General features: G+C 48.3%; 1 protein-coding gene across 1 annotated transcript; it reads left to right on the plus strand.

The window, feature by feature from the left end:
• The first annotated feature begins 574 nt into the window (after positions 1–574).
• On the plus strand, positions 575–23,063 carry LOC135083291 (calcium-independent phospholipase A2-gamma-like). The gene is made up of 10 exons (XM_063978033.1): positions 575–703; positions 847–1,142; positions 5,313–5,450; positions 6,086–6,175; positions 7,331–7,529; positions 9,663–9,868; positions 13,457–13,651; positions 14,597–14,813; positions 20,254–20,420; positions 22,384–23,063. The coding sequence occupies exons 1-10, from the start codon at positions 583–585 to the stop codon at positions 22,480–22,482; spliced, it is 1,728 nt and encodes a 575-aa protein (XP_063834103.1). The 5' UTR covers positions 575–582; the 3' UTR covers positions 22,483–23,063.
• Positions 23,064–23,670: the final 607 nt, after the last annotated feature.

A 23,670-nucleotide genomic window follows, 5' to 3' on the forward strand; every position in this document is an offset into this window, starting at 1 on the left:
GTGGAGGTGTGGCGCCGTATAGCCAACATCGTCATTTCATATCGTCGCGCGTTTGCGAGTCACACACCTAACGCGCAGTCAATCTCATTGCTCTCGCAAAACATGTTTTGACATTAGTATAAAATGTTACTGTTTACTTTCAGCTAAACTAGTAATTGTTCAGAGCTTACAGAGGTAACTCCTAAGTTGAATTTACCGAAGTGTTTTTTTTTTATTGTTGACCCAAATCTTACACCGAAAACGAAAGTGAATGGTGATTTGTTATTGTGCGGTGGTTATGTTGGCAGCACTGATCGCCCGATTTTACGTCATTTGAACTGTCATCGATTTATTTATATTTTGTGATTTTTGCCAAGGTTTATTAACTCAGTTTTATGTGAAATTGTACAATAGTGACTGTGTTTTGTGGTGGTGCTAGTGATATCGCAAGTATTCAGATTAATCTTTACCTGTTATAAGCGTGCAGTGTTGTACCCACGGTTTTCTGTGTTGTTTACTAACACAGGCAGTATTGAACTTATTTTAAGTCCATCGTATGAGTGCTAGAGAGATCTAGAAGAGTCGTCAATAAACTAGCCGAAGATGTCTTCGCTCGGGAGCCAGTGGCGGGTCATACGGCACTACCTCTCCCTGACAAACTTGAATGCTGAAGTTGAAAAGTTGGTTCAGAAAATCAAGCCTGCTACACCCGAGCAATGGGATCGTAAGTGCGATGCATTTTGATGTTAGTAATTGAATTAAAATCCACATCCAAGCATAAATAGAACAACCATTTACTGAACTAGAGGGATGGTTTCTTTTTAATTCTAATTTTTCTGTGTATCATTGCTTAATTTTGTTTTGCAGAATTAATAAAGAAAATTGAAAATGTTGTGTCTGCTAAACTGAAAGAGACCGAACAGACCACGACAAAACATGTAGCAAACGCCACTACGGTTGAAGGTACGGAAACCAAACTTGCCAATAATGAGAAGAGTGAAAAGGCTGATCAGAAAGTATCTCAGGAGGCGCTGACGGTGGGCTCGGAGGCCAAGGAGATCACCTTCGAGGGGTTCCTGCAAGGGCTGAAGCTGAAAAAAGATCTGCATTTTGGAAAAATTTCAGATTCCAGTTGGAAAAACAACAAACCTATTGTCACCAAGGTATGCCTTTTTCCAAATTATTGTTTTTTAATGTTGTTATTCGACTAAAACATTATTTTAAATTTTAATGTCATATCACATTTCATTAATAATTAATCAATTAACTTGATGTATTTTTAGTATTTTTAAAGTTTCTATATGAAGACACAATTAATTTGAAGTATTTATGCATAATTAAAAATATTGGAATGGTCAAAAAAGAAAGAATGCCTTCACCTGGACATAACTGAAAAAAATTGTTAGGATTTGTCTTTAGTAGGTCATATGGATTAGATAAACTTATTATAATATGCTGATAATGTCAATAATATGGAATGATATGTGTATGTTTTGAAAGATATGGCTTTCTTTATCATGCTATCTACGTCAATAAATGCTCGCATCTCGGAGTCACTCTCGTATCACGCTTCAGAGAAAGTGTTATGCAACGGATCACTGACATTACATTACTTGGAACAAACAAAACAGCTAATGTGATAAACTATCAGTAAATCTTTATTGAAATGAATGTATTAATAAGTTATTCAATACTCAATAATTTTTAGTGTAACATACAGAGGTTGTATGATAATTTATTTTAGTTATTGCATTCATTCATTCAAGTTTACTATAATTAGTATGATGTATTTTTAATAAGCAGTTTGTGATGTTCATAAGATTGAAACCCAATGATGCAGAGCTGTGGAATGATATTTTAATGGCACAGGGTCCTAGGCTCTCTAATTTTCTGGCCCTCACCAAAATCTATTATTTAAATATTCAAATATAGATTCCATAAATCAAATATAGATTCCATAAAGAGATAAATATTAAATGTTACAAAAATATCAAAATTTATTTGCAACTACACTTCTAGCATTAAAATAGGTACAAAGTTACATCATAATATTTTAGTTAAATGAAAATAACTTGCTGAGAAAAGAAATTCGAAAGTAGAAATTTTTATGTAACTTATTTTTCTTATTTACATCTGACTGTTATCAGTTACACATTATGTGTTAGATATTTTAATACCTAAACATAATGTTGAATATTTACAAACATGATAACTCACTTGACCTCGAAACGCAGTTGATAATAAAATCCAGCGCAAAAAAACGCGGCGCTCACACACGCACTGGTTATTATTCTAACGCGCAACCTTGACGCCTCTACCATCCACAATCTGATTTAATTTAAGACTATTACATTAATTTAAAGCCTGACATATTTATTTCTTACTGTAGTACACAAACAGATTCGTTAAACTACCCTAGTGTTATATTAGAATGTTCGTAATAACCAATAAAAAATACGCTGAAAAGGCAGAGCGCATAACCAATAAGGCCTCAGCCTCGAACTTAGCGGGCAGCGGGGAGGGAGCGGCGGCGGCGCGGGAGCGGCAGGATCTTATGCGTAAAATCAAATAGACCGGTTCTCGAAAACAGCGGCGCGGTAGCGGCGCCGGAGCGGGCAACGAGCGGGCAGCGGCGAGGGAGCGGGCAACGAGCGGGCAGCGCACTCCTTCTTTTGCTTACAATAAATCGAGCGTTAGGAATAAATTTGAATCGAAATAAAATTGTCGCCGTTGTTCAGACATTTCGTTTGCGAATAAAAACAAATATCTCGACAACATAACCCCGAACACAACATTTGGCCGCTAAAGCGCCGCGCGAGCTGCCCGCTTGTTTCGAGAACGGGTCTGCGTTGCCCGCCCCGCTCCCGCGCCGCCGCCGCTCCCGCCCCGCTGCCCGCTAAGTTCGAGGCTGAGGCCTAAGAAATGCGCTGAAAAGGCAGAGAAAGTTTGATTGAAAAAAAAAACAAGAATGCTGTCTTGAGATTTCTCATCTCGAAATGAGTAAGTTTTTGTCCTATTGGGCTAACAGACAGTCGAATTATTTGCGGGACTATCATTCAACTTGCACATATTGCTATATACCTTAGTTCTTTAGAAATTTCCCTAAATGTAAACAAATATGGCCAACTGACATTGACGAATTTTTAATCTATGTCAGTTGATCTACTAGTGATGCGACAAAATCTCTCGTTAATCGCAATTCTGTAAATGTCATTTCGCGGACTGCAACAGACGATTATTCGTAAAGTTCTCAAAGATCGTTTGTATAATTATTAAGATCAATCCCTCTTCTGATTGATGTTGAGATCAGTTCATGTTGTGATCGTCAAAATAGGATCTTCTTAATCAAAGAAAATTTTATTTTCCCTTTTTTATTTGTTTAGGAAATATAATTTAAATTATACTGTGGGTCTAGACAAAGTGCACAATAAAATCGTAAACCAGTCGAAAAGTGGTCGAAAGGCCTTTTTTATGTGACACTCGTCTGTATAATAAAGCTGAATTCAAAGACTTCATAACAAAGTGTGTTGTTGCATTTAATGAAGAAAAAATACATTGTTGAATAATAACCTCGTTTATATTTTATTTTAAATTAATATTATTAAAGTATAGCCTGACCAGGAACATAAAAACCCTGGCATAGAGGCGCGTCAATTGCATTTGATAGTGCAACACTGAGTACAGTCGTACCTGTGTTAAATTAATAGGCTAACTTTATGTATCAGGATTCAGGATTACGGGCTAATTTGATATTTTCATAAATTAACGAAAAAATATTATTATAGGTAACCTAGTTTAAATAAATTAAATGAAACCATCAATCGAGCTAGTAGGATTTATTTTATTATTCATCAATAATCAAATTCAGAACTTGAATATTCAACTGCATTGTCTGCTCATGAACGCTTCAAACTCGGTACTTCTTTCCCAATTCCATAAAATTCAACACTTAGAAAGTGACAAAAAACTTTAAAATAGGTAGTTGAAACAAACCACAGCTAATTTTCATAGTGGACTGTACTATACGATAAACATGTCAGTCAATTTGACAACCTTTGCCGGAAACATTATTCAATGAAAATATTGTCCGAACCCTTAGTATTTCTCTTCGACCAATACTTTAACACATTGTGAACCACTTTTCTTTCAGGACTATAAAAATATTTTAGCAATTTAATTCACAAAATCAATTGCGCACATTTAAAATAAAGTTTGTTTACACTTTGACAGCAATAGACTGACATGCAAGATGACAATGTCTATGAAGTTTTCAGTTACTGTTGCCATTAAAAGAAATTAGTACCATTAGTTTTCCGCAACATGGCGAGGGTTTTTATGTTCCTGGTCGGGCTATAATTGGTAATTGAAATAATTGAATACTTGAAATAAAATCGATTAAATTTACAGATTATTATCTATGAATATTGTCTATGACTTACAGATTTTCCAGAGATAGGACCTAAATTTAAACGCCAAATGTCGATTTGACATTTTAACATGTAGCACAAATTTTCACCATCCAAATATTTTGTTAAAATATTTTGTTTTCAATGTTAGATTTAATATTTGTTTCATCATGAGAATAAAGTTGGTTTCATGAGCTTGTGAAATAATGTGTATGATATTAAGAAAACGTGAGTATTATAGTGTAATTGTGTGCACAAGTGTTTGTTTACATCGATGGAAATTTCTAAAGAATTTAGGATTAGGTTTCTCTGCATCGCCGCCGGGCTAGTTCTTATCTCACGCGAGTGGTTCATTAAATTATGGGATCTATGATTTAGCGGGCTTTCCCAAACTCGTAGAAAGGGCCTAAGCAAAGCCTCTCTCACACTAGCATCTTTCGAACGTCGTTGTCTCGCCAGCGCCTGCGCAGCGTTGTTACTTAACATATATACTCTAAATTTATATAACTGTAAAATAGTCATATTTAAGTACCTTCAATGTTTGACATATGATTCAACTGAGGAGCTACTTGTAGTACCTATGTAACCTAAGTACCTATTCTTAATAATTGTATTTAATAAAGCTAATTGTTAATTTATTTAATTTCTATTTAACGTGTGAGCTTTTTTCGCATGAAACACAGGTTTTTAACCTAGCTCAGGCTACAAAAGACTATGAACCGTATATGTAAACTCTAGCATAATAAGTTCTTGTAATGGTCTTATTTTTAATGAATAAACTATTTTGTTATTTTTTTTTTATTACTTGTCCCAAAAAGCCGCTGGGCAAGACGACAACGCGTTCGAAAGACGCTAGTATATGGGGGTCCCTTACAAGTTTGGAAGATTAAAAGGATATTACATCTTGAGTCGCAACTGTTGTTGCAGACGTCGATCCACTCGCGCACGGCGTACGTGATCTCGGCGCTGGTGACGGCGGAGACGGCCGAGTGCCGCCGCAAGCGCGCCGAGCACTTCATCGACCACCTGCACCAGTACCCAGAGGCACGGGACTACGCGATCAAGGTATAAATAAATAAATCTTTGGACAATTTCACACAGCGCCAGCTAGCCCCAAAGTAAGCAACTTTATGCTTGTGTTATGGGTGCTAGCTAAACGGATATACTACTTATATACTTTTTTTTTTAAATACATACATATTATACATAGTAACACCCAGACCCGTCACAGAAATTAAAATTCATCATTTCAATTTCTGCCCGGCCGGGAATCGAACCCGGGACCTCTCGGCATAGTAGTCCGCTCTGAACCACTCCACCAAACGGCCGACCGTATAAGCCCGATTCGACCAAACTTTTATCCGAGAATAACTCCTGGTTCGTTCGTTTCAGCCAAATGACGTCCACTGCTGAACAAAGGCCTCCCAAGGTTTTCCATAATGAACGGTCCTGCGCTACCCGCATCCAGGCTCTTCCCACGACCTTTACCAGATCATCGGTCCACCTAGTAGGAGGTCTGCCCACGCTACGTCTTCCAGCCCGTGGTCACCAACTCCTGGTATAACTGGCACATTTATTCTGAGATTAATATTTACTCTTGTTTGGTCGAATCCACCCTTAATAGTATACGCATGTAAATGCCGTCGTACCTCCCGAAAAAACACATGATAACCTTATGATTGGTTTTTGGTTGTTGACAGGAAGGCGCAGTAAGAGCACTTCTGCGAGTTCGGTCAAAACTGAACGATGACACGCCTGCCACCAAAGAAATCGATGGAATGGTTAACGAGGTGAGTAACACGTTAAACATTCTCATATTGTGTGATTTATTTCAGATAGTAACTATAAATAAAAATAAACCTCCTCGCGTGGGTTCGGCGTGATAGAGATTAGCGATCAAGTTTGTCACAGAAAATGTTCCTCTCGCATCATTCAATTTGTGTCACAAAAAGTCTTATCTAGTATCTTATTTTTCGATAATCAATCAATTTTTTACTTAACGTTTTCCATTTCTTTTCTTCACTTTCTTAGATATTTATTTTTGCAACAAAAGTACATAGGCTTTTCTTTCTTTAGCGACAAGATTTTTCAAAATTGTTGGGATGATAATCATGATGGGTAACATTGGGTAGAAATGTTTGATAGTCTTGCATCTCGTGGTACAAATAACCGTGGGACGTAACCATTAGTTGTCAGCAAGGAGTACAGTATTGTGTGTGAGATGCATAATGTGGGATACCTAGCGAAATAAAGCAACAAAGAACTGAGCGAGCGAGATGCCACTAGCAGCCACACTCTATGATAAAAAGAGATGCGTGGTGCCGTCGCCGTCACGTCAAACAGAACCGTTTTTTGCAACTATTTGAAAGTTCAGAGAGGCACTTTGTGGCACGCTGAAAATTTGAATTCTGATTAATTGTTCTATTTTCAAGTGAGACGAGATATAAAATGGGACCAAGTGGGATGGGACTTGGGTTAAATAAATGATATAATGAAGGTTGATAGATGACCCCTTCCCACCCTTTGAGTCTCAGTAAAGTTCATAAGGACTACTTGAGAGAATCCTAAGAATTACGTTGCACTGTCTTGTTTCATTTATTCTGTATTCTGTAAACTCTAGCATAATAAGTTCTTATAATGCTCTTATTTTAATGAATAAACTATTTATTATTATTTATTTGCCCACACTCATGCACGTCCACGGACACTTAATAGTTAATAATCCACCATTATTAGTCGTCTAAACACGAATTTTAGAAAACAAAACAAAACTGCTAACATGACGCTTCACATTCCCGCCAAGAAATTCAAATTCAAAACGTTTATTTGCCAAAAACACAGTAATACAGGGTGACAATATTAAAATAGGATCATGTCCATGATCATGTAGAAGTCCAACAGCTCGTGGTAGTCGCTCTATTAAGTTAACGGTGGGGTGTGAACAGGCGCTGGCGCTGGTGGGCTACTCGGGCGCGCCGGGCGGGCGCGGGCCGCGCGTGCTGGCGCTGGACGGCGGCGGCATCCGCGGCATCATCGCCATCGAGCTGCTGCGCACGCTCGAGCGCCTCGCCGGCCGCAAGGTGCACCAGCTCTTCGACTACATCGTCGGCGTCAGCACCGGCGCCATCATCGCCGCCGTCATCGGTGAGTCGCGTCATCACCATCATCATCATCGCCATCGAGCTGCTGCGCACGCTCGAGCGCCTCGCCGGCCGCAAGGTGCACCAGCTCTTCGACTACATCGTCGGCGTCAGCACCGGCGCCATCATCGCCGCCGTCATCGGTGAGTCGCGTCATCACCATCATCATCATCGCCATCGAGCTGCTGCGCACGCTCGAGCGCCTCGCCGGCCGCAAGGTGCACCAGCTCTTCGACTACATCGTCGGCGTCAGCACCGGCGCCATCATCGCCGCCGTCATCGGTGAGTCGCGTCATCACCATCATCATCATCGCCATCGAGCTGCTGCGCACGCTCGAGCGCCTCGCCGGCCGCAAGGTGCACCAGCTCTTCGACTACATCGTCGGCGTCAGCACCGGCGCCATCATCGCCGCCGTCATCGGTGAGTCGCGTCATCACCATCATCATCATCGCCATCGAGCTGCTGCGCACGCTCGAGCGCCTCGCCGGCCGCAAGGTGCACCAGCTCTTCGACTACATCGTCGGCGTCAGCACCGGCGCCATCATCGCCGCCGTCATCGGTGAGTCGCGTCATCACCATCATCATCATCGCCATCGAGCTGCTGCGCACGCTCGAGCGCCTCGCCGGCCGCAAGGTGCACCAGCTCTTCGACTACATCGTCGGCGTCAGCACCGGCGCCATCATCGCCGCCGTCATCGGTGAGTCGCGTCATCACCATCATCATCATCGCCATCGAGCTGCTGCGCACGCTCGAGCGCCTCGCCGGCCGCAAGGTGCACCAGCTCTTCGACTACATCGTCGGCGTCAGCACCGGCGCCATCATCGCCGCCGTCATCGGTGAGTCGCGTCATCACCATCATCATCATCGCCATCGAGCTGCTGCGCACGCTCGAGCGCCTCGCCGGCCGCAAGGTGCACCAGCTCTTCGACTACATCGTCGGCGTCAGCACCGGCGCCATCATCGCCGCCGTCATCGGTGAGTCGCGTCATCACCATCATCATCATCGCCATCGAGCTGCTGCGCACGCTCGAGCGCCTCGCCGGCCGCAAGGTGCACCAGCTCTTCGACTACATCGTCGGCGTCAGCACCGGCGCCATCATCGCCGCCGTCATCGGTGAGTCGCGTCATCACCATCATCATCATCGCCATCGAGCTGCTGCGCACGCTCGAGCGCCTCGCCGGCCGCAAGGTGCACCAGCTCTTCGACTACATCGTCGGCGTCAGCACCGGCGCCATCATCGCCGCCGTCATCGGTGAGTCGCGTCATCACCATCATCATCATCGCCATCGAGCTGCTGCGCACGCTCGAGCGCCTCGCCGGCCGCAAGGTGCACCAGCTCTTCGACTACATCGTCGGCGTCAGCACCGGCGCCATCATCGCCGCCGTCATCGGTGAGTCGCGTCATCACCATCATCATCATCGCCATCGAGCTGCTGCGCACGCTCGAGCGCCTCGCCGGCCGCAAGGTGCACCAGCTCTTCGACTACATCGTCGGCGTCAGCACCGGCGCCATCATCGCCGCCGTCATCGGTGAGTCGCGTCATCACGTGTCCGGCTCGAAGGACCAACACGTAATCCGCCTCGAAGGACCAATACGTAATCCGCCTCGAAGGACCAATACGTAATCCGCCTCGAAGGATCAATACGTAATCCGCCTCGAAGGATCAATACGTAATCCGCCTCGAAGGATCAATACGTAATCCGTCTCGAAGGATCAATACGTAATCCGGCTCGAAGGATCAATACGTAATCCGCCTCGAAGGATCAATGTTACGTAGAAAGCTAAGCTATGAGCCTGGGGTAGATCTCTTTGTGACGTCAAACAGTGACAAAAACCATATGACATGGCTGTTTGTAACGTAATAATGTGACCTGTTATCTGCTAGGGACATAATAGCCTCTATTTGTCTTGACTTTGATTGCTTATTTGATAAAACTTAATATGCAGGAAAATAATTCATATTTATTTGTACTTTTAATACCTTTACATGCCGTTGTATAACGTTTGTAAAACAAGAAAGATAACATCATTTGTTTTGCTTGTTATCATCTACGATATCTCGATCTGCCAGACGTCATAGGGGAAAATAAAAAGTCCAAACAAATAAGTTATATCAAAGCTATTTGTTGTCAGGAGGGGGTGTGGGAACATTGGACACAGCCAACGAGATGTACCTGACGCTGTCGAAGCAGATGTTCGGGAACACGTCGCTCATCGGCGGCACCTCGCGCCTCGTGTGGACGCACTCGTACTACGACACCGCGGCCTGGGAGCGGCTGCTGCGCGACAACCTCGGCGACTGCACGCTCACGCAGTGCAACCGCCACAACTCGCCCAAGGTACCCGAGTGTGGACGCACTCGTACTACGACACCGCGGCCTGGGAGCGGCTGCTGCGCGACAACCTCGGCGACTGCACGCTCACGCAGTGCAACCGCCACAACTCGCCCAAGGTACCCGAGTGTGGACGCACTCGTACTACGACACCGCGGCCTGGGAGCGGCTGCTGCGCGACAACCTCGGCGACTGCACGCTCACGCAGTGCAACCGCCACAACTCGCCCAAGGTACCCGAGTGTGGACGCACTCGTACTACGACACCGCGGCCTGGGAGCGGCTGCTGCGCGACAACCTCGGCGACTGCACGCTCACGCAGTGCAACCGCCACAACTCGCCCAAGGTACCCGAGTGTGGACGCACTCGTACTACGACACCGCGGCCTGGGAGCGGCTGCTGCGCGACAACCTCGGCGACTGCACGCTCACGCAGTGCAACCGCCACAACTCGCCCAAGGTACCCGAGTGTGGACGCACTCGTACTACGACACCGCGGCCTGGGAGCGGCTGCTGCGCGACAACCTCGGCGACTGCACGCTCACGCAGTGCAACCGCCACAACTCGCCCAAGGTACCCGAGTGTGGACGCACTCGTACTACGACACCGCGGCCTGGGAGCGGCTGCTGCGCGACAACCTCGGCGACTGCACGCTCACGCAGTGCAACCGCCACAACTCGCCCAAGGTACCCGAGTGTGGACGCACTCGTACTACGACACCGCGGCCTGGGAGCGGCTGCTGCGCGACAACCTCGGCGACTGCACGCTCACGCAGTGCAACCGCCACAACTCGCCCAAGGTACCCGAGTGTGGACGCACTCGTACTACGACACCGCGGCCTGGGAGCGGCTGCTGCGCGACAACCTCGGCGACTGCACGCTCACGCAGTGCAACCGCCACAACTCGCCCAAGGTACCCGAGTGTGGACGCACTCGTACTACGACACCGCGGCCTGGGAGCGGCTGCTGCGCGACAACCTCGGCGACTGCACGCTCACGCAGTGCAACCGCCACAACTCGCCCAAGGTACCCGAGTGTGGACGCACTCGTACTACGACACCGCGGCCTGGGAGCGGCTGCTGCGCGACAACCTCGGCGACTGCACGCTCACGCAGTGCAACCGCCACAACTCGCCCAAGGTACCCGAGTGTGGACGCACTCGTACTACGACACCGCGGCCTGGGAGCGGCTGCTGCGCGACAACCTCGGCGACTGCACGCTCACGCAGTGCAACCGCCACAACTCGCCCAAGGTACCCGAGTGTGGACGCACTCGTACTACGACACCGCGGCCTGGGAGCGGCTGCTGCGCGACAACCTCGGCGACTGCACGCTCACGCAGTGCAACCGCCACAACTCGCCCAAGGTACCCGAGTGTGGACGCACTCGTACTACGACACCGCGGCCTGGGAGCGGCTGCTGCGCGACAACCTCGGCGACTGCACGCTCACGCAGTGCAACCGCCACAACTCGCCCAAGGTACCCGAGTGTGGACGCACTCGTACTACGACACCGCGGCCTGGGAGCGGCTGCTGCGCGACAACCTCGGCGACTGCACGCTCACGCAGTGCAACCGCCACAACTCGCCCAAGGTACCCGAGTGTGGACGCACTCGTACTACGACACCGCGGCCTGTGGAGTGTGGACGCACTCCTGCTGCATGCGGCCGACAATCGTTATGGACCCTATTTATATCTACATGAGCATGATTATCTGACCCCGAACTGGTGACCCCCACAAGGTGGATCGACGACCTCGTAAAGGTAGTAGGAAGGCGCTGGGCGATATGGAAATCATTGGGGGAGGCCTATATTCCTGTCCTGTAGCTGAAATGATAATGATGATCTGATGTCTGATCATTTTGCCTCCGACTTTTTTGATCGAAAACTGTCAGTCATTTGCTTCAAACTGTATTTCTTTGAGCTATTTATTACAACACTAGTCTTTGGTGTAGTTATTTTCAAAAATATTGAAATGGGAAACATTTTTTAACTTTATTGAGTGTTTCAAAAAACCCCTGTTTTCTTGGAAGAAATACGAAAGATTATTTTAATTTTAAACAGTATCTACTTGCCAACGAATTGCCATCTGGTATCTAGATGACGTAGACATGACAAGCAACTAATAGGCGTTGCATAACTTTATTGATCTCTAGCAGGAAAATAATCTAATTGCGAATCGTACAGAATAAATTACAAGAGGAATGAATGTATTTACAACTGTCTACTTCGAAGAAAATATGTATTAGACGCTTCCGTGACGATTGTGGTTCGATCAGAGTAATGTTCGTGCATTTATTTGGCACTAGGTGGTAATAGCGCGTCATAATTGATGCACGTTTATTAATAGAAAACACCTGTCTGCTTTGTTTGGGTTATTGACGTTAGCCTCTGGCATACGGAATGACGTTTGCATATGATTTAACTATCTTTTGCCCGCGGCTTCACCCGCGTGAAATTTAGTTTGTCACAGATTAGACATGTTGACACCACCAATCAATTGACGTAATTTTTAAAACTCGAAACGAAACTCTCCCATAGATTTTGTATGGCACTACAAGCAAGCGACGTCACTATTTTGTCAACTCAAATAAACTACTTTTTTCAATTACAATGTGACCAAAAATCGTAATTTACATGTAATTTAAAATTAATTAAGTTTTTAAGACCAGAATGAAGTGTCTTATTAGACAAGTTGTGATTTCGAATTATTGGAGAATGGTGTCAAATTGTCCATTAAGCAAAAATATGCTTGTGTCACGATTGAGCTCACCACAATTATAGTCGAGCAGCGGCGGGGACCGAACCCGCGTTCCCTGGATCACGAGTCGGCCAGTCCGACCCCTTCACCGCTCGGCTATCGTGGCTATTATGACGCCTACAACAGTGCTGAAACATCGCAGACAATATCGAAAAGTACAATCATAGGAATCCCGTAGATAACTATTCTAAAGCGATTAAGGTTCAAATATGCGAATATGAGGCCAGATAGGCCGCAGGTTGGAGAGAGTAGGCCATACCATATCCTTCTAATGTACGGCCAACGAGAAGCGGTACCAAATGTAAACAAACCTAATGTCATGGGTGAACCCGTCTGACTTTGAAATATTTTGGCGGGAGAACGAGACATTACGACAAATACACAAAATGGGAAGAGACAGAATATATTGTCATACATACTCGAAAGTCGTACCGACCTTTTGTATCGCTGCCAGTTGGCAGTACTTTAACTCAGTGTTTTTCAACCTTTTTCATGACGCGACCCCCCCGGTATGAAAAAATATTTCGCGACCCCCCGACCGCTCGCTTTATTTTTCATGCATTTTATAATGTTACAAAGATGTTGTAGGCACCGAATATTTCAATCAATACAACATTTATGCATTTGGATAATTCGATTTCGGATAAATCTATCATTATAACTGTACTGATTCTTTTACTGAGGTAGTTTTTACGACCTCTCGCGACCCCCCTACAGAGGCTTGGCGACCCCCCAGGGGGTCGCGACCCACAGGTTGAAAAACACTGCTTTAACTAATGTGTTCTTTCTTGGAGTGAAAGAGAGATTGAGTGTGCTAATGGCGGTCTTATGTTTCTAGATGGCGTTAGTATCGTGCGTGGTGAACTCGGGCGCGCGGCTGTCTCCGTTCCTGTTCCGTTCCTACGAGTGCGGGTTCCGCGTGCGTTCCGTGTTCCCGGGCACGGCGCGCGCGCGGCTCTGGCACGCGGTCCGCGCGTCCGCCGCCGCGCCCACGTACTTCGACGAGTTCCGACTCGATGGACTGCTGCACCAGGTCAGGCGAGGCAACATTTATTTATTTGCATAGACTCCACCCACAAGATCTGACAAGGTGGACCGACAACCTCATAAAGGTAGCAGGATAAGGCGCTGGATGCAGGCCGGTGCCAATCGAAATCGGGCGATGTAGAAGTCATCGGGGGAAGCCTAATGTTTGGCAGTGGGCGTCCTGTGACTGAAACGATGACGATGATGAAAAAAAAAGTTTTACTCTTGAGGAGCTTTTACATGTCTCGTAATCTTTTTACTCTACCGGCGCCTCGAAACCAACGTTTGGCGAGTACTGAGAAGAAACGCCGCAACAAACTTGGTCACCGTTGTCTGCCGGGTCAAATAAAAAGAAATATTAGTAGTAGGTAAATTATTGATTTGGGAGTGGTCTCTAAATTTACCAAGCATTCTTGTATGGTGTATCATAAGAATCGGTATGCAAAGTGGCATAGTATAAAGGTCATAGCACACTTATCAACCTAGAAAGAGATCGCTTTTCGCGCGATATCAAAAGCGTAGCGAGGCGTTTACGTTACAGTGCGATAAGCGGGCGTCGCAGGACGGAGTTTTATACTAAGAATACTGACCACCTCGAGATGAAACGGTCACGGTCCGTTTCCGGGTCGATAACTAAGTTTCTTGTGCTGCTTTTTCTTAACACAGGCCCATTTGTTGTCCTGCCGGGCTAGAATGCGCGTTGTGATATGTTTTTATCGACGTCAAAACGTATGGGCGAAATCGATAAAATGGTGTGATAACCGCTTATCGCGTCGCATATCCTAGGCCTACTGAAGTAGTGGTAGGATTAAGATTGACTTTTACACGTCATAGTATTAATCCTACCACTACTTCAGTAGACCTAGGATTAATACTATGACGTGTAAAAGTGCCTTTTAAAAACCTGCAAAAATGATTGAGTTTTTATAAGTGTTCTTCATCTTGAACACAGGACGGCGGCATAATGGTGAACAACCCGACGGGCGTGGGCCTGCACGAGGCCAAGCTCCTCTTCGGGCCCGACGCGCTGCGCCGCGCCACCGTCGTGTCCATCGGCACCGGCCGCCCGCTGCACAAGCCCGTCGACTACCAGCTGCTGGCCGCGCCGCAGGCCACCAGCTGGCGCGACAAGTTCAACAAGATACTGGACTCTGCCACCGACACTGAGGGTGAGTTCTGTCCGCCCGCTGCACAAGCCGGTGGACTACCAGCTGCTGGCCGCGCCGCAGGCCACCAGCTGGCGCGACAAGTTCAACAAGATACTGGACTCTGCCACCGACACTGAGGGTGAGTTCTGTCCGCCCGCTGCACAAGCCCGTCGACTACCAGCTGCTGGCCGCGCCGCAGGCCACCAGCTGGCGCGACAAGTTCAACAAGATACTGGACTCTGCCACCGACACTGAGGGTGAGTTCTGTCCGCCCGCTGCACAAGCCGGTGGACTACCAGCTGCTGGCCGCGCCGCAGGCCACCAGCTGGCGCGACAAGTTCAACAAGATACTGGACTCTGCCACCGACACTGAGGGTGAGTTCTGTCCGCCCGCTGCACAAGCCGGTGGACTACCAGCTGCTGGCCGCGCCGCAGGCCACCAGCTGGCGCGACAAGTTCAACAAGATACTGGACTCTGCCACCGACACTGAGGGTGAGTTCTGTCCGCCCGCTGCACAAGCCGGTGGACTACCAGCTGCTGGCCGCGCCGCAGGCCACCAGCTGGCGCGACAAGTTCAACAAGATACTGGACTCTGCCACCGACACTGAGGGTGAGTTCTGTCCGCCCGCTGCACAAGCCGGTGGACTACCAGCTGCTGGCCGCGCCGCAGGCCACCAGCTGGCGCGACAAGTTCAACAAGATACTGGACTCTGCCACCGACACTGAGGGTGAGTTCTGTCCGCCCGCTGCACAAGCCGGTGGACTACCAGCTGCTGGCCGCGCCGCAGGCCACCAGCTGGCGCGACAAGTTCAACAAGATACTGGACTCTGCCACCGACACTGAGGGTGAGTTCTGTCCGCCCGCTGCACAAGCCGGTGGACTACCAGCTGCTGGCCGCGCCGCAGGCCACCAGCTGGCGCGACAAGTTCAACAAGATACTGGACTCTGCCACCGACACTGAGGGTGAGTTCTGTCCGCCCGCTGCACAAGCCGGTGGACTACCAGCTGCTGGCCGCGCCGCAGGCCACCAGCTGGCGCGACAAGTTCAACAAGATACTGGACTCTGCCACCGACACTGAGGGTGAGTTCTGTCCGCCCGCTGCACAAGCCGGTGGACTACCAGCTGCTGGCCGCGCCGCAGGCCACCAGCTGGCGCGACAAGTTCAACAAGATACTGGACTCTGCCACCGACACTGAGGGTGAGTTCTGTCCGCCCGCTGCACAAGCCGGTGGACTACCAGCTGCTGGCCGCGCCGCAGGCCACCAGCTGGCGCGACAAGTTCAACAAGATACTGGACTCTGCCACCGACACTGAGGGTGAGTTCTGTCCGCCCGCTGCACAAGCCGGTGGACTACCAGCTGCTGGCCGCGCCGCAGGCCACCAGCTGGCGCGACAAGTTCAACAAGATACTGGACTCTGCCACCGACACTGAGGGTGAGTTCTGTCCGCCCGCTGCACAAGCCGGTGGACTACCAGCTGCTGGCCGCGCCGCAGGCCACCAGCTGGCGCGACAAGTTCAACAAGATACTGGACTCTGCCACCGACACTGAGGGTGAGTTCTGTCCGCCCGCTGCACAAGCCGGTGGACTACCAGCTGCTGGCCGCGCCGCAGGCCACCAGCTGGCGCGACAAGTTCAACAAGATACTGGACTCTGCCACCGACACTGAGGGTGAGTTCTGTCCGCCCGCTGCACAAGCCGGTGGACTACCAGCTGCTGGCCGCGCCGCAGGCCACCAGCTGGCGCGACAAGTTCAACAAGATACTGGACTCTGCCACCGACACTGAGGGTGAGTTCTGTCCGCCCGCTGCACAAGCCGGTGGACTACCAGCTGCTGGCCGCGCCGCAGGCCACCAGCTGGCGCGACAAGTTCAACAAGATACTGGACTCTGCCACCGACACTGAGGGTGAGTTCTGTCCGCCCGCTGCACAAGCCGGTGGACTACCAGCTGCTGGCCGCGCCGCAGGCCACCAGCTGGCGCGACAAGTTCAACAAGATACTGGACTCTGCCACCGACACTGAGGGTGAGTTCTGTCCGCCCGCTGCACAAGCCGGTGGACTACCAGCTGCTGGCCGCGCCGCAGGCCACCAGCTGGCGCGACAAGTTCAACAAGATACTGGACTCTGCCACCGACACTGAGGGTGAGTTCTGTCCGCCCGCTGCACAAGCCGGTGGACTACCAGCTGCTGGCCGCGCCGCAGGCCACCAGCTGGCGCGACAAGTTCAACAAGATACTGGACTCTGCCACCGACACTGAGGGTGAGTTCTGTCCGCCCGCTGCACAAGCCGGTGGACTACCAGCTGCTGGCCGCGCCGCAGGCCACCAGCTGGCGCGACAAGTTCAACAAGATACTGGACTCTGCCACCGACACTGAGGGTGAGTTCTGTCCGCCCGCTGCACAAGCCGGTGGACTACCAGCTGCTGGCCGCGCCGCAGGCCACCAGCTGGCGCGACAAGTTCAACAAGATACTGGACTCTGCCACCGACACTGAGGGTGAGTTCTGTCCGCCCGCTGCACAAGCCGGTGGACTACCAGCTGCTGGCCGCGCCGCAGGCCACCAGCTGGCGCGACAAGTTCAACAAGATACTGGACTCTGCCACCGACACTGAGGGTGAGTTCTGTCCGCCCGCTGCACAAGCCGGTGGACTACCAGCTGCTGGCCGCGCCGCAGGCCACCAGCTGGCGCGACAAGTTCAACAAGATACTGGACTCTGCCACCGACACTGAGGGTGAGTTCTGTCCGCCCGCTGCACAAGCCGGTGGACTACCAGCTGCTGGCCGCGCCGCAGGCCACCAGCTGGCGCGACAAGTTCAACAAGATACTGGACTCTGCCACCGACACTGAGGGTGAGTTCTGTCCGCCCGCTGCACAAGCCGGTGGACTACCAGCTGCTGGCCGCGCCGCAGGCCACCAGCTGGCGCGACAAGTTCAACAAGATACTGGACTCTGCCACCGACACTGAGGGTGAGTTCTGTCCGCCCGCTGCACAAGCCGGTGGACTACCAGCTGCTGGCCGCGCCGCAGGCCACCAGCTGGCGCGACAAGTTCAACAAGATACTGGACTCTGCCACCGACACTGAGGGTGAGTTCTGTCCGCCCGCTGCACAAGCCGGTGGACTACCAGCTGCTGGCCGCGCCGCAGGCCACCAGCTGGCGCGACAAGTTCAACAAGATACTGGACTCTGCCACCGACACTGAGGGTGAGTTCTGTCCGCCCGCTGCACAAGCCCGTCGACTACCAGCTGCTGGCCGCGCCGCAGGCCACCAGCTGGCGCGACAAGTTCAACAAGATACTGGACTCTGCCACCGACACTGAGGGTGAGTTCTGTCCGCCCGCTGCACAAGCCGGTGGACTACCAGCTGCTGGCCGCGCCGCAGGCCACCAGCTGGCGCGACAAGTTCAACAAGATACTGGACTCTGCCACCGACACTGAGGGTGAGTTCTGTCCGCCCGCTGCACAAGCCGGTGGACTACCAGCTGCTGGCCGCGCCGCAGGCCACCAGCTGGCGCGACAAGTTCAACAAGATACTGGACTCTGCCACCGACACTGAGGGTGAGTTCTGTCCGCCCGCTGCACAAGCCGGTGGACTACCAGCTGCTGGCCGCGCCGCAGGCCACCAGCTGGCGCGACAAGTTCAACAAGATACTGGACTCTGCCACCGACACTGAGGGTGAGTTCTGTCCGCCCGCTGCACAAGCCGGTGGACTACCAGCTGCTGGCCGCGCCGCAGGCCACCAGCTGGCGCGACAAGTTCAACAAGATACTGGACTCTGCCACCGACACTGAGGGTGAGTTCTGTCCGCCCGCTGCACAAGCCGGTGGACTACCAGCTGCTGGCCGCGCCGCAGGCCACCAGCTGGCGCGACAAGTTCAACAAGATACTGGACTCTGCCACCGACACTGAGGGTGAGTTCTGTCCGCCCGCTGCACAAGCCGGTGGACTACCAGCTGCTGGCCGCGCCGCAGGCCACCAGCTGGCGCGACAAGTTCAACAAGATACTGGACTCTGCCACCGACACTGAGGGTGAGTTCTGTCCGCCCGCTGCACAAGCCGGTGGACTACCAGCTGCTGGCCGCGCCGCAGGCCACCAGCTGGCGCGACAAGTTCAACAAGATACTGGACTCTGCCACCGACACTGAGGGTGAGTTCTGTCCGCCCGCTGCACAAGCCGGTGGACTACCAGCTGCTGGCCGCGCCGCAGGCCACCAGCTGGCGCGACAAGTTCAACAAGATACTGGACTCTGCCACCGACACTGAGGGTGAGTTCTGTCCGCCCGCTGCACAAGCCGGTGGACTACCAGCTGCTGGCCGCGCCGCAGGCCACCAGCTGGCGCGACAAGTTCAACAAGATACTGGACTCTGCCACCGACACTGAGGGTGAGTTCTGTCCGCCCGCTGCACAAGCCGGTGGACTACCAGCTGCTGGCCGCGCCGCAGGCCACCAGCTGGCGCGACAAGTTCAACAAGATACTGGACTCTGCCACCGACACTGAGGGTGAGTTCTGTCCGCCCGCTGCACAAGCCGGTGGACTACCAGCTGCTGGCCGCGCCGCAGGCCACCAGCTGGCGCGACAAGTTCAACAAGATACTGGATTCTGCTACTGACACTGAGGGTGAGCCTCCTCCCTTCTCATCTAAGTCGCGCCATCTTGCTGTTTAGAGCAGCAAAGCTTTAGCCGCTCTGCTCGCACACTCACTGCGGGTGTCAATCGCACAGTCGCGACAGCAATATAATTACGAGCGAGCAATAAGGATGGGTAGCTTGGGGTCATTGGACAAAATTCTACGTGCTCGCAGACCAGACTATAGTCGAGTAATCTGGTAGAGTAATGCCCGTGTTTTTTTATTCACCATAACGAGAAAGCTCTTGGCCTGTATCTCACCATCATGAAAACAAAATTCCTGTTATGTTTTACCATAGGGGTCACTTTTAGAGATTGATGGTGAAAACGTCTTTAGTAAATACTAAACTACTCGCTGCTGACCAAACCATTCTCAATTTGATCGAGTACAGTTTACAGGTGAGTAGTCTTTATAAAATATGAACCGCTCGGTTCAGACCTGGTGAGCGAGTGAGCAGGGACGCGTAGTGGGGGGTGCTCCTCGCATGTCGAAATAGAATAAAGTGGATTGACTCGACTGAACAATTTACTAATTTATTCGAAAATTGTTTGTTACTACCACTTGATTCACTAATCACTAACTAGCGCAAACAAAGCTTTAAAGTAGTTTAAAGCGATGTCCGAATCAGAGACGAGCGTGACGAGACGTGATTTAACCATCACGACGAGCGCGATCAAACCGACGGTATCCCTTGCTTGTGTGGCCTACGTGCCAGTATCTGACGTATCATCGTACTGCGCTCGACGCTGACTCAGAACGAAAAAAAAATGATCTAATGATTGTGAACCTTTTCCCACAGTAAATAAAACACAATTCTAATAATTCCAGGTGTGCACCTAGTACTGAACGACCTGCTGCCGGGCGGCAACTACTTCCGCTTCAACCCGCCGCTCATGAGCCCGTGCGCCATGGACGAGGTCGATGACGGCCGCTTACAGGACATGCTACGGGATGCACGAGCTTACACGAGACGAAACCAACACAAGTTCCAGCAGGTACGGATATAGGGCTTAATTTGGCAACTGGCACCTCTGATCATAATGATCATTTATCTAAAACTAGCGGTCGCCTGCGACTTCGTACGCGTGGATCCCGTTCTACCCCTTAGGGGTGGAATTTCGTAAAATTCTTTCTTAGCGGATGCCTACGTCATAACATTCTGGGAGTGGGTAGTCAATGCGAAAAAACGCTCAACGGTTGGAATGTGCAGGTGTCAAAATGTCCATACGGACCGGCTGTTAGTGTGGCAAAAAGTATGAACGTCAAAAAGTCCCAGTGTCAAAATGTACATTATTAGCATGGTTACAATGGTTTAGTGACAAATGGTACACATCACAAAATACAAGTACAACAAAAAGTGTGATAGATAAAATGATCAACTGATATATTGTGCTCATGATTAAATTAATAAAATTAAATGTCAAAATGTTCAATGTTCTTATAGTCCAGTAAATAAAGAGTTTTTTGGATATTTTTACCTTGATGCATTTAAACACGTGTTCACGTTAGCTATTATACAATAAGACGCTTGTTCGAATAAACCCGAAGACATTTTAACTTCAGATCATTTTAACCCTTGCTCATTTCGACGTACATACTTTTTGCCACACTAACCGGCCATTAATCCAGTCCGTATTAAGCCAGTCCGTATGGACATTTTGACACCTGCACGTTCCAACCGTTGAGCGTTTTTTCGTATTGACTACCCACTCCCAGAATGCGTCATCATTCTAACATCTACCTGCATGCCAAATTTCAGCCCGATCCGTCCAGTGGTTTGGGCTGTGCGTTGATAAATCACTGTCAGTCAGTCACCTTTGAGTTACAGATAAAGGTACAGATAAAGAGCCACACAAGTTTAAATAAAATTTGTTAGTATGCTAAATAAACATTTTCACAACATTATATTAGAATTTGGAAGTAAGTGCATATGGATTGAAAATACCATTTGTGCGCACATCAGTTGAATGAATACTCGGTTGCTTTGCGTAAATAAAACTCCACCTTTGTCAACATCGACATAATTTTTCGCAGTCAACTTTATACAATACCGGAAAATTATTAAAGAGTGCTGTAAATATTTCACTTGCGCGAGTTAACTTCACACGGCGCTATCTATTGGTAGATTTAGGGTATTTTACTCTCTTGTACTGACGGCTTCATCCGAAGCAGCAAATCGAACACACAGCGTTGAATAGAGCTCTGTGATTGGTTCGTGTGTGACTCTGTGCGTCCACGCGCATTCTGAGACCTCATAGTAATGTTTGTGAATACGGGCGTTAGTAGCAGTAGCAGGCCTGTTCATCTCCGCGAGTTTACATCGAAAACAAAACACGCACGATGGCCCACCTACAGGATACTATTCGACAAGGCCTCACATACGAGCGAACATTGACTCACGCACGCGTATTCTTGTGTATGATGGAAGAAAATAAAGAAAATGGTGTACTAAATTCTGTGCAGTATTTAACTGTCTAAATAATAATAAAAACACAGAATGTACTTTTTAAGTTGCCTCAAGACACTGAGAAGTAAATAAGTAGTTAATAATATTCATGATAATTCATGCTAAATCATGTATTTCCTCCGCCATTTTCCGCAGTTTGGCACCTCACGTCACATCATTTTACCGAAGTCAGCCCTATAGCTTCGGCGCAGTGCCGATCACTGACGTTTGTCAACAAAATGGTGCTTGACTCTTGAGACAGGCTAAACTACACCATATTGTTAATGACATTGAGCATACATTTTTTTAAATACCTTCGCGAAGTAAAACTTCTGTACGTAGTACTTATTATTATTCTGTGGCAGTAGTAGTAGTGGGAAGAGCAGTCTCTCGGTAAGCGAAAGGTCGTAGGTTTAATTCCCATCTAAGGCAGTTCGATATTTATAACTTTCAATTTCAACATTTGACATTGACGTTATATTATAGCTGAAGTATTTTTCTACACGTTCCAGGCGGCGGAGCGTCTGACCGCGAAGCGTAGCGTGGCGCAGCGCGTAGCAGACTATGCTTCCCACCAGGCGCTGCTCATGGGCGTCACGCCCGGCTACTGACTGCCGCCCGCGCGTACGCCGCGCCATACAGACCCTAACGCCGACGAATAGGGTACTAATTGCATTGACTATGCTTACCTGGTGAAGGAAGGACTGTGCAGTGTTTGACTGTTATAGTAGTGGAGTGCTGGGGGCTACGATGGACTCTAAAACAATGGATGATTGAAAACTAAATGCGCCTAGCAATTTTTATAATGAATGCTTTGGTTTTAATAAAGTGATTATTATAAAAAAATTGATCATACTTAAAAATGTTTAATAATATAGCTATAAAATAACTTCAAGTGTAAATTGAATGTTGAATTATCCGTTCAAACGGTCATTTGTTTGTAGACAGTAGATTGTAGATAGTTGGATGTGGATACTTTCGTAGTTATCTGATTCGTTTAAGTTTCTAAAAGTCTATTACGATTGAGTACTTAAGTACAAATTATATCAAATATTACCTGTGAGGATGTCATTAAATGTTTAAATTAAAAGCTGGAATAGACTTTCAGAAGCTTGATGTAAGTATTAATTAATAAAATTATGTAAAATTATATTTATGATTTGCTTGACAATAAGCTACGTAATATAATATAATAATATGATAGTGATAAAAGTTTATTAAAATTATTCTCAATTTTTTATTATAAATATGTACGTGTAACGTATGCATTGATTCTCGTGTAGTCGGTTCAATTTTAAGAAATTGACATCAATCTTTGCATGATGACTGCTTTAGTTATTTGTGATGTTGTTTTCAATAACTTTGAACTGTAGATCTCCATAAATTATCGAATAATCAATGTATGTATTAGCGGTAGCTAGCTTTCAATGGAAGTCAAGTGTATTTGAATACGTTTTATAAACGGTCGTTATATTACTCAGCATTTTATTGTTAATGTTTAATTTTAATGTTGTGACGTCGCTGAGAGTTTATCAGTTAGTTAACTTTATCTAGTGAATAGTTTGTCAGCAATAATTATCGCCTTCAACATTCGCATTAGTGGATAGTCTTAATCTAGTCATGTGTTTATGAAATACGCAGACACGTATGTAGTAGTACGAGTTGCAAACGTTGTATCACATTTATTGTTATGTTTCAACAGACTAATGTTACGTCGTAATAATGTGTATTACGGCTGATTAAACATTGTCTACCTATTTCGTAAATAATCGCGTCTTTTTAGCTAAAGTTTACGCTTA

This window comes from Ostrinia nubilalis, chromosome 23 (assembly GCF_963855985.1).
Source record: "Ostrinia nubilalis chromosome 23, ilOstNubi1.1, whole genome shotgun sequence".
Taxonomy (NCBI): Eukaryota; Metazoa; Arthropoda; class Insecta; order Lepidoptera; family Crambidae; genus Ostrinia; species Ostrinia nubilalis.